The sequence below is a fragment of the Lissotriton helveticus genome, chromosome 5_1 (assembly GCF_964261635.1).
Source record: "Lissotriton helveticus chromosome 5_1, aLisHel1.1, whole genome shotgun sequence".
NCBI classification, from domain to species: Eukaryota; Metazoa; Chordata; class Amphibia; order Caudata; family Salamandridae; genus Lissotriton; species Lissotriton helveticus.
In genome coordinates, this window is record NC_136065.1 from 164,367,713 (window position 1) to 164,380,551 (window position 12,839).

At 42.9% G+C, this 12,839-nt stretch overlaps 1 protein-coding gene across 1 annotated transcript in view; it reads right to left on the minus strand.

The window, feature by feature from the left end:
* The window catches only part of ADAMTSL2 (ADAMTS like 2), a 190,509-nt gene that overhangs the window by 135,888 nt on the left and 41,782 nt on the right, over positions 1–12,839 (minus strand). The window contains exon 2 of the mRNA XM_078641958.1: positions 5,607–5,721. Within this exon, the coding sequence (XP_078498084.1) occupies positions 5,607–5,720 (114 nt within the window). The 5' untranslated portion in view covers position 5,721. The remainder of the gene's footprint in view (positions 1–5,606; positions 5,722–12,839) is intronic.

Here is a 12,839-nt window from a genome sequence, read left to right on the forward strand (position 1 = left end):
CTCATCCTTCTAGACCACTCCGCAGCCTTCAGCACTGTCTCTCACCGCAAGCTCACAGCCAGACTTAACGACGCAGGGATACAAGAGGCTGCCCTTGACTGGATCCAATCCTTTCTCTCTAGCAGAACCCAGAGGATCAGACTCCTTTCCTCTCCGAACCCACCAACATCAACTGCCGAGTACCCCAAGGATCATTGCTCAGCCCCACACTCTTAAACATCTACATGGCCACCCTCGCCATCATCGTTAGACAGCAGGGACTCAGCATTGTGTCATATGCGATGACACCCAGCTCATCCTCTCACTCATGAAGAATCCCGAAGACACCAGACTCTGCTTCCAGGAAGGAATGAAGAATGTGGCACCCTGGATGAAGGACAGCTGCTTGAAGCTCAACTTAGTGAAGACCAAGGTCCTCATCCTCGGACCCCACACCTCCGCCTGGGGTGACACCTGGTGGCCCTCCACCCTTGGAAATACACCCACTCCTACAGACGATGCATGTAACCTATGTAACATCTCGACTCCTCCCTCTCCATGAACCGCCAGATCAGCGCCGTCGCCTCCACCACTTTCAACTGGCTGCGCATCCTCCACAAGACCTTCAGGTGGATACCCCTGACTGCAGAAAGACCGTCACCCACGCACTCATAACCAGTAGACTGGACTACGGCAATGCCCTATTCTCCGGCATCAACAGAACTCTACTACACAGACTCCAAGCCATCCAGAACGCCGCTGCCAGACTCATCCTCGGGACACCATGCCACAAACACATGACCCAACACCTACGAGACCTACACTGGCTCCCTGCCGAGAAGAGGGTCACCTTCAAACTCCTCACCCATGCCTACAAACCCCATTGGACCCAAATACCTCAACTAGAGAGTATCCTTCCAAGAGGAAACTCCGTTCCGCCGACCTCGCCCTGGCCGAGAACCCCCGCATCCACAGAAAAAGAACAGGCAGGAGAGCTTTCTCATACATCAAAGCCAAGACCTGGAACGAGCTCTCTGTGAACATCAGATGCTGCCCGACCCTGCACACGTTCAGGAAGGACCTCAAGACTTGGCTCTTCAAATGATCAGGAAACTGCTTACTCCCCCTCCCCCCCCCCCCCAAGGTGCCTTGAGACCCTCACAGGTAAGTAGCGTGCTTTATAAGCCCCTGATTGATTGATTGATTGATTGATGGTCTGAAGGTGCGTGGAGAGGCTGTTCCAGGTTTTTGCTGTGATGTGGGAGAAGGAGCGTACTCCACTTCTGCTTCGGTAGACATACACTCATTGAGAAACCTTTTGATTGAGGGCATTAACTGTGATTAGAGGAATAGTTGTAAAGGCTAGTTCCAGCTATCATGGGAATGTGGCTAAATTAACAATAGAAACACTAACTGTATAAAAACATGTTGTGATGAAAACATACAGAATGGTGATGGGAGACCATTAGCACTGATGTCATGGAGTTTGGCATATAAAGCTAAGTCAAGGCAATCAGTCTGAGAACCTAAAGCATTAAAGGGTACAATCATGTACTGTACTCCAGTTTATAGCGGTTATTGATTCCATGACCCTCAACATCAAATACAAAATCTATTCAGCGTGGGTGTGTGATTTGATAGCATCATATTATATGAATGACAACATCAATCTGAATAGAAAAAGATGCAGCAGTACCATAGTTGCACTTGCAGGTTAGTCCAAAGATTCTGTTCAAATTTAGAAACAAAGGACCTTTAAAATGTGCTTTTCAAACCCTGACTTTATACTGAGACCATATAAAAACATTAAATTATCCTGCAATATCATAGTTTTCCAGGACAAAAACAGCTTTTCAAATGGCTGGAAATTCTCCACTTGTGGCTAAAATGAGAGTAACTCAGAAATAAGGCTCTAAGATATAAGGCCACACTCAAATTTACAATTGGAAAGTAAGTGGGACTTTGTGGGATTTGGTCAGCTATGTGAAGTGCTATGCCACATTCTCCTCCTTCAGAACACCAGCCCCCATATTGATACTTGACCGTAGCCTTGCCCTGATGAAGTCCACTAGATGTTCATGACTAAAGAGAAACCTGAACACAGAAATACCTCAAAGAAAAAGCACTAGAGTGAATATTTCTTCCAGACAAAAGTACATTCACAGACAAACAATGACAGAGAAATATAGTAGTATAGTAACAGAAAGAAAAATACATTCACATAGAGAACGTTTTAGCAACATGTTGTTTACAGAGACACACTGGTAAGTCCTGAGAAGAAGGCTCACACGTCTTCAGATAAGTTGCAGAAATCTTCTAAGTATCAGAGACCGCATCCACATTTAACAGTCATCCGATTCAGAATGCCCCTAACCAGTAATTCCATCTGAGCATCATTGCACAACTACAGAACACCACATCACCTCCCTCACCCAACATTATGCAAAATAATGAAATTTAAAACTAACATTATTACAAAAAAAGAATATACACAGTTATAATGCAGGGGCATAGCCAATGCTTTCAAACATAGTCTTGTAGACGGAGAGGTACCCTCTAGATGCGTTGTGGTCTCACCACGTGGTTTTCCACTGATTGTGTATCAAGAGGACATAGAGACTCCCCTTCCACCTGATGATATTTGGCCACCCTGTTCAGGTTCCACATTCTATGATTACTCATTTTCACTGCGTTATTAAACAATATGATGACTTTCAAGGGCTGGCTAAATTAGAGATTTTACCCTCCATTCTTGTCGATTTTATTTCATCTGATCACTTACATGCACAATTGTTCTTTTGACCGCTTTCCTCTCATCATAACATTTTTTCCATACCTACTATTTTCTCTCTTCCCTTCGCCCTCCGCCCTTCCAACCTGTCTACTTGACCATCAACCTGCAATCTTTTCTCATTCACACACTCAGGAACCCCATCACTATTGGGAATCCTTTCCTTGAATGATTGAAAAAGGTATCACACCTGTTGAAGAGTGTGGCGGGAGGCGACATTCACTCAACTTTTTCCTGAACTCACACTCCCAATTAACACCACTCACCACAGCTTGTTGCAAACTCTCCTTCAATACTTTTATAAACCTTTCCATAACACCATTGCTTTCTGGGTGGTACAGTGCTGCTTTTTTGTGCTTTATACCTCTTGCCCTCAGAACTCCTCCACCATACCCGAAGTCACCTGCACTCCATTATCTGTAAGGAGCGTAGAAGGAAAGTGCTCCTTTTCAAATAACTCTTCCAGCAAATGTATCACCACCTTAGACTACACAGAGTTCACAATCTAGATTTCATGCCAACGTGAGTACATGTCAATGGACACCAAGACATACCTATCACACATTTTCATCTTGACAGGACTAAGAATGTCCAACGCAATATCCACCCACAGGCCAGAGGCCTGTTCTCTTAGAACCATGGGTGGGTGTGTCCTGCTGTTTAACACCCTATCACTGCGCACACACTCTATGTATTTCCTCACCTCTCTCTCGATCATCAAGTCCATCGCCAAACACCAATACACCTCTCTGACCTTATCTTTAAATTTGGATAGCCCCATATGACTGGCTTGCTCACTAATCACCAATTTCTGCCTAAAATTGTTAGGGGGTGCCAGTTTACTTCCTCTCTTCAACAAACCTTTAACAACAACCAAATCATGCTTCACTTGCCAAAATTCTTTGAGATCTTCTTCACACTCATTCTTACCACACCAGCCACTAGAAATCATCCTAATGATCTTCTACAACACCATGTCCTCCATTAATTCTTTCCTCCACTCTTCTTCCAGTATAATCTCATCAGTAATTAAACAAACATTCACTTCCTCTGTACACTCCTCTCTACCAAATAAATCTCCCTCCTCTGGAACCTCATCCTTGGTGTCACACATCCTTGAAAAGTAGTCTGCCAATAATTGTTGGCACCACGTACATATGATATGTCAAATTCTAATTCTTGGAGGGCAACCACACACGTGTGAGTCCTATGGGACACAAATTCCATGTCCTTCTACGAGAATACGTCTCTGAGAGAATTGTAATCTGTCTTATTCTCAAACGTGGGCCCCCAGACAAATGTCTTTAACTTTCTTACCTCCCAGAAGACTCCCAATGCCTCTTTCTCAATCACTGAGTAGTTGAGCTCCGCTCCTCTCAACCCTCTTGATACAAACAATATGGTCCTGTCCTGCCCATTTGGTTATTGCATAAGGACAGCTCCCATTCCTTTTGAACTGGCATCATTCATCCTTGCGCTCATAACTTCCTAAATTCAGAGCTGTACCTAAGCATGATATCACACTTTCAAATTCCTTCTTGCACAACCGTCACGAAAAAAACTCCATGCCTTTCATCAGGAAGTTTCTCATATGTTCTGTTTTCTCTGCAAACTGTGGCACAAACTTTTTATAAAACTCAGCCATGCCAAGAGATGTTACTAGCTTCTCTTTATTCTGAGATGTACAATGGATTCCAACAATTCAGTTTTAGGTCTGATACCAGATGTGATTGCCAAGTGACCTAAATATTCAATTTCACTTACACTAAACCTATATTTTTCTGAGTTTAATGTCAGTCCTCTATCATTTAATCTTTCCAGTACCTCCTGTTGTCTACCATTGTGTTCATCAAGGTGAGCCCTAAACACCAACACATCATCCTGGTAGACCTTCACACCTTCAATCACCTTAAAGATCATCTCCATAGCCCTATTAAACACTGAGGTGGCCGATATCAGCCCAAAGAGTATCCTCAACATTTTAAGATGCTGAAGGTCATAATAAAGGTAGTCAATTCCTGTGATGAGGGATGCAACTTTATCTGATGGTGTAAGGTCAAGTGAGGAAAAGTGTTTGTCACCATTAAGAGAAAACAACATTTCAATGATGTTCGGCAGTGAATAGTGATCAACCACCACTGCTTTGTTGAGTTCTTTAATGTCCACACAAAGCCTGGCATCACAATTGGCCTTCTGGGCCATTAATACTGGGGCCAACCACTCCAAAGCCTCCACCTCCTGCATTATGCCATTATCAATTATCTTGTCCAATTCCTTTCTCGTACCGTTCCTCACTAGTAAAGGAATGTTCCTCACCTTAGACACATTGGGTTGTACATTGTATTTGAGTCTTATCAGATGAAGATTATCTTTAAGACACCCCAGCTTATTTGTGTTAACCTCACGGAACTCCTCTATCAAATTGGAAAATGCCCTAGAGACACTTTTGGCAGATGGCATCTCCTTAAATCCCGTTGGTGAAACCAGTTGATGAGTAAATCCGCTTGTTAGACCTGGCATCCTTAGAGTAGTTACACCTGACTTTTTGCCTCCTGTTTTCCTGACTTCATTTTTGCTGGCTTTAGCGTACCTTTTACAAAATACCAAATTACCACCTGAACACATCTTTGCTTAATGCACTGCTTGCATCTGGTTTAACTTAGAAAACAAAGAGGAGAAAAATATCTGTTTTGTTCTTAGAAGAACGCCAACAAAATCTTATGAGTTACGACTCGCTCAAACAAACACATGAGAAAGAGATGTAGTGGTGAAAGGTAGTAGTCCCTAATAACATCGCTCACAGACAAAGATGATCATATTCTCATCTTCCACTCACCTGTGAAATGATAGGCATGAGATTTCCGACGAAGACCACAACAGTGAACAACCTCAGCAGGTGTGAATTTTCACCCAAAAACATACAGCTCCCGCTATTTTGTACTAGTACCATTCTAGAAGACAAAATGAAGACAAAATGAATAACATTTTACATTTGTACTCATTCAACTCAAAGCACATCAGACATGCTTGAAAAACCGATAGTCTAGTAATAACTCTAATTATCTCTCGCAATCAACTTATGGTCACAAATCACCATTTAATTTAATTTCACTTCCAACATCAGAAACACTGATTAATATAATGTCTTGTGACAAAGGAAAATGTACTTTCTTTTTGCAATGTTATTTGATGGACAGTTGTTCATCGTGTTAAAAATGTCCCTAGGCATCAGCATGGATCCAAAATATTTGCATTGCTACCACCCACAGATACCAAGTGCACCCAAAGCAACTTTAGACACTGAGCACAATTACTGGAAATGTCCCCACAACTCTTTGTAGATGACACACAAACTGGGGCTATTGGTTCCGATCGTTTTTCCACAACACAAATGCCAGGACAAAAACAATTAAAGTGATACAAACAGAAAAAACATTACCAACATTGTTAACAACTTCAGAAGAGATGGGGTGAACATGAGTGATGAGGAATATGTGACAAGTTCAAATACCCACCAGAAAGAATGTTACCAAAATTAAGTGACTTTTCCTTCAAATGTAAATATCTATCCAGAAAACCATCATACTCACAAAGCAGCAGCAGTGCAAGAGGTGGGACTGAGGATCATAACCATGTTTTAAACCAACAATTCTTTAATGTGTGCTCTATCAATCTGTACATCGATTCTCACATTCAAGGCAGTAATATTTTGACAAATATGAATGGACACCCAAGTGACTGCTTATCAGGCATCTAAAGTTGGGACTAGTCTAAAAAGCCCAGATGTTGCTGCTTTGCTCCTCTCTGAATGAGCATTGCCACTTGCAGGTGGCTCCATCTTTGTCAACATATAACTGAATTTAATACACAGAGCTGACCATCTCGAAAGGCTGACTTTTAGCACAGCTTTCCCTTTCTTCAGGACCGAAGACTTGTTAAAAAGTTGTTTGTCCATCCTGCATTACTTGGACCACTCCACATAAAAGCTGTGCGTTCCTCCACAGTCCAACCTGTGCAACATTTCCAATATTTTAGGACATGAGGAAGGAGACAGAAATTGAGCACTAATACTTTATCAGAGCTATGAAATTCAGAAATCATCTTAGGAAAAAACTTGTATTGCACTCCCAACACCACTTTGTAAGGCAACAACAGGGTGCAAGGCTATTTTGAAGACAGCACTTTACAATTCACTACTATTCTGTCAGAGGTAATTGCCACTAGAATGAGAGAACAAGAAAGAAGAGCAGAATGGAGAACTTTACCACCAAATGTAAATCCCAAATGGACGGTTAAAAAGTTATTTGTTCGAAAGTATTCTGCAGCCACCTAAAAAAGTTTAATAAGGAACAACTGGAAAAAAGGAGTTTGGCTCATGGGTACACAGGAATACAGGCAAAGCTGCCAGGAAGTTATTAACAATGCCTTTATTGAGGCCAGGATGGAGGACACTGAAAGACTGTAGGCTGATCCAATGATTGTGGATCCCACAAAGTACACCAACCTGCAAAGTGCCTCCACGTCCTGGAGTACACAAATTTTGTAGACCGCCGTTATTTCTTCCCCAAAAATATCCAGTACTTCTGGCAGTCCATGTTAACTCAATCTCTGTCTATCAGCTTCCACAACTTGAGACACTCGGTCGGAATATTTTATTTTACAACCTGACTTCATTTTTAAGAGTCATGGCTCTCACTAAAAGTTTTTAGGCAAATTGGTGCAATAAGGATCATGGATTGGTACTTTTTAACAACTTTTGTGAGGAAAATGGTTACAGGAACTTGCCTTAGTCCCTGAGAAAGAATTCTGAATTGCCAGACTCCGTGGGCTAGGGTGAGCACAGATACTCTGGTGTCTCCAGTGTCAGATGGTGTTTCCAAGCAGTTTGACGGTATACCTCCCGAACTAAATATAATAATGTCCATCAGGTCTTTATTAAAAGTCAAGAAAGGCTCTATTGATTGTTCAGTTGGTGCCTGGATTTTGTTAAAGGATTAGTTGTTTTCTCTGTTGACAGTAGAGGCAAGAACAGTCACTCTGCTGTTTGGTGGCTCACACCCATGTAAGCATTATGGGCCTGATTTTAAGTTTGATGGACCTGACTCCCTTTGCCAGGTTGGAAGAGGACATGACCTCCGCCATCATGATGAACTATCATTCGCCAAATTTAGAGATGTCCACTGGTCCAGCAGTCATCTCTGTACCTTGAATAAAAACACTGTCTCTGCCGTTTCTTTCAAGGCACATAAAGGTAAGTGGCTGGCAGCCGACAGTTTTGACTGCCATCCACTGAACTGTTAACATTTTTTTGCATTTGAAAAACAAAATCTCAAAGTGGGAGTTTGTTTTTGAAAAACAAAACCAATGCCCCCCCCCCCCATACACACCTTGAGAGTGATTGACAGGAAAGGACATTGCACTGTCCAGCTTCATTAAGGTGGGCTGCATTTATTGTATAATAAACACGTTGACTGTTTAAAACCTTTGTCTCTTAAACAATAAACACAAACAGATCATTAAACACATTTCAATATATACCCATTCTAAATTTTAAATCATGTAAAGCCATTGCAAATTTAGAAGGTGCACAAGTAACATCCACATACTGCACTGAAAATAAAGATTTCACAGCTAGCAATCTAGATATTACATTATATTTAAAAAAACAAAAATGGGTATTAAAAATGTGTGTTGCAGAGCTAAAAAATAGAAGCACTATAAAGTCTATAATTCAATATGAACTTTAGAGCACTGCTTTTGCAAACCGCAGCCACACACCCATTGAGGTTCTTAAACAGATACATACCATAAGGGTGTGCATAATGGGGATGTAGCCCAATTGTAAATGTTAGTAGTGTGCTGCACATTTGCTGGTTTGAAATTATAAATATAATAAAGAAGTCTTATTTTCCCACGATTCGTGCAAAATTGAGTTTAAAGTCTTTAAACGCAAATAACGTAACACTTTTTCTCTCGAGACCACCACACCTAACTCTATTATTTCTTTCTTTGAAAGGCTATAGGTACGGTACTTTATTAAATTATTTATCTTTAATTAATTTGCCATATCCGAAAGCTGATTTCTTAGCGCCTATGCCCTGTGGTGGAGTTCCTTTTTAATGATTTCATCTTTACATAGATTGTCAATTTTAGCTTATTCTAATTTTAACACTGTATTTCAGAACCTCAGGGTACGTACAAACTGCTGAGGACCAATATACAAAGTTGGTTTCCATTCGGATATCTGGGCCATGGCATATTTCGATAAGAATAACACGTTTTACAAACACAGGGGCATATTATCAACAAATAGCGATATTTATCGCTAAGTAGGCTTAGCGGTAATTTTTTATCGCCGGGCATCACCGGATTTTATCGATAGTGGCAAAATCCGTGAATATTGCTGAGAATACAGTGAAATTCACGCATTATCGCTAACAGGGTCTTAACCGTTATATCCACCTCCCATTGGATATAATGGCTAAGAACTGGTCTGAGCCGGCGTTAGTTTTGGGAGATTTTCGCGCTTAGCGTGAATATTTCCATCGCTACGCCTGTGTTGGCAATAGGCGATAGCGATGTCAGCGACTGTTTTCAGTCGCTAACAGGTTGGGTACACCCACATTGCATGTCATTAGCGATAAATATCTCTGACATGCAAAGCGGGACCCAAACTGCTCGCTATCGCCTACAAGCTGTCGCGACAGCTTGCTAATAGGGCGATAGAATTATCGCCGCTTAGCGGCCGAAAACGCCTGCTAAAGCGACGATAATTTCCTATCACCCCCCCTTGATAATATGCCCCACAGTCCTTCCGCCTTGTCACAATCTAAAAAACTACTCAAGCTGAGGATCTCTGCCCCATATAAAAATTGGTGATGATCTTCTCACACAAACACAAAAAAGTTTATTTAGCTGACATACTGCACATTTATCATGCAGCACAGTATATCTGGTCAAATGTGGCTGTCGGGGCACACATCAGTGCACCCCTGAGGCCAACGAGAAGCCACACAGTGCAGCAGGCGCAAGGCCCCCGCACTATCCCACCTTCTGATAGAGATGCACTTCCAGTCCTATCAAGAAGCTGTGAGAGGGAATGGGGTGGATCTTCCCCTTTTCAAACATGTCCCTGCTGCTCGATCTGGCTCTATCAGATTCCAATGTCCAGCACCAGATTCCGGCTGTGCTGTTGGCCTGGAGCCTCAAAGTTGCCAGCAAAGGAAGCAAGGTAAGTAAAAAAAAGTTGTTTCTCTGTGCATGTGTGTGTTTATGTGTTTGTGCGTGTGTTTGCGAATGATTGAGTGAGAGTGTGCATGAATGTGTTTGAGGGCATCAATGAGAGTGAAATTGAGTGATAATCTGAGTTTAAGAGAGTGTATAAATAATTGCGAGTGCCAGGAAGTAAGTGAAGGAGTGTGGCTGTATTAAAAGTAGTGAGTGTGGGAGATTCTAACTGCATCTGGAAGACACACTCGTATTAGGAGTGCAGCTGAATCTGTGCTCGTCTATAAAAGCATGAGGTTGAGCCTATTTTTGAAGAACAGTTCATCATCATTAGAAGAAAAATAAATGAAAAGCAGAATAGCTCATCAGTTGGACCAGGTATTTAGCACCTGGCTTTCCTACTGAAGGATTTTGTATTACTTACTATACCCCACCTATCGGAAGCCTGTCTATAGGGAACTTCTATGTTTTCATGTGTGAGAAGTAGATTAGGAAAGAATGTTTTGTGTCTTCACAAGTAGAAAAGGAAAGACTGTTTTGTGTGTTCAAAAGACAGACGATAAGAGGAAACTTTAAAGGAGTCCAACCTGCATCTAGTGGCTGTGAAGAGGTCTGAACACAGTGACCAGCCCCGGGTGACGTGTACTGAAAAAATAACATGGCCAGGGCACCTTGAGTTGTCCTACTTCATATAAGAACTAGGATTTCATTGTATATTCCAGTCTCACATGCAGATTCCTGACAGGATCAGCCATCAATCACCTCTGCAAAAACAGCACTCCCTCAAAACCTCACACAGACCCCTAAGAATATTTGCTTTCTCCAATTTCACAGGCTGCCAAGACAGAGGCTGCTGTCTCCAGTCTTCCAAACTCTGCAATACTTCCTCTAGATGCCTAGCTAAGCCCCACCCTAATCTCAGTGAAAAGCTGCCACATCCTTCCTGCATCTCCACCCATAAAACCTGTAATCTCCCCGGCCGAAGGAACAACTCTTCAGCACCAAAGCAAACAAGGAGCTCGAGACTGTACAGCAAGGCATTTCCTAAGACGATGGAGTGTAAGGCTAGGGTTTGTAAAATTCAAGATATTTGCTTTCACGTAATTATGCAAAATTTAGTTCAATAAATACATCCTTCTGTCAATTTTGTATGTGAGAACGCATTATGCTAAAAAAAAAAAGGTAAAAAGCACTGCAAACAACAGACACTCGCATTTTGTTATAATGCAAGTTCACTGGATTTTTTTTATCCACGAATGGCGCATAATTATGAGAAAAGCTTAGTGTGAATTTACAAAAATAAAATGTCGCCCCTGCCCACTTCAAACGGGGAGCCACACAATCTCTATATTTAAAATGGATAACCCTGGAGCCATGCAGTACCTCACTGAGTGTCCCACACCTGTTATCAATGAAGCATTTAAAAACAAAAAAATTGCCACAAATCCAACCTTTGAAGAGCTGTTTTATAGAAGGTTTTTTTTTTTAAATTGGTGGTCTCTAGTTGGCACACGTAGGTACTTGTGACAAATAGAGACCCTCTCCTCTAGTCAGGATAAGGGGATTACACTCCTAAAATAACCCCTGCTCACACCCTTGGTAGCTTGGCACGAGCAGCAAGGCTTTATCTCAGAGGCGTTGTAAGTTAAGCATTTCCGACCGCACACAGTAACCCAGTGACAACACTACAAATGGACACCACACAAGGTTGTATATCAAAAATAAGTATGTTTTATATAGAGTTAACACAAGACCAATAAACTACAAAAAGAATCCACAGTACTATTAGATTTCAAGAGTTCTGGTTAACAAGGCCTAAATCAAGGTTCTGTGCGAGTCGGTAGCCCTGTCTGGCTACAGCGTTGTTGAAATAACACAGAGTCTAGCAAATCCAGCGGACCGCGTCGGTACGGACGCATTCAGATGTTGACAGACTCAGTCACAGTACCTTTTACTTGAGGCGGACGGCACTGATGTGCGAGCCGGTTACGGTGTTCGTCGCGGTGCAGAAAGGAATCGTTGTAGGACGAGTTGTCCCTCAATGCGGTGCAGGCAGTCACCCGTTGACAGAGTCGGTGGATCCAAGGCGTGTGTTGCAGGGCGAGACGATGCTTCGATGCGGTGCTTGCAGCTTGCGGTGCGGCGACAGAGTTGGAGTTCGGGAGCTGGCGTCGATCAGTTCGGACAGCGGTGCGAGTCGGGCGGTGCGTCGCGAAATGTGCGAGGCGGTGCCCAACCCCGGTGCGGTCACAGGACCTGGAGTCAGCAGCAGGGACCGCTTCGGTCAGACCAGTACGAGTCGGTGTAGCGAGGCGTTGCACGTCGCGGTGCAGGCTACGGCTCGGTGATAGCGTCAGGACGGAGTCGGTGAGCTCAGAGCTTGCATTGTTCGATTCGGACGTTGCTTGATGCGGTGCCTACAGGACACCGGGCCGGTCGTGAGAGTCGGTCACAGCTCCCTGCCTCTGTAGCCACTGAAACAGCGTTTCCAGCAGCAATTCACAAAGGCTGGTGAAGTCCACTGGTCCTGGGACTTCGGTCAAGGGGCAAGCTCTCTTCCCAGCCCTTGGAGATTTTTGCACAAGTTGAAAGTAAAGTCCACAAAGTTCCTTCTCCTCTCTTTGGCAGTCAGGCAACCACTGCAGGCCAATCCCCTAAGCAGTACTTCAGCTTGGTAATAGTCTCTCCTCAGTTTCTTCAGGTTCCTCTCCTCAGCAGAGGTTTCGTCTTGTAAGTCCAGAAGTGATCTGATTTCTTGGGATCAGGGTCCCAATACTTATACCCCAAAATCCTTTGTTCTCTGAGGGGAGAGGGGCCTGTGCCCAGTCCAAACCAGTTCTCA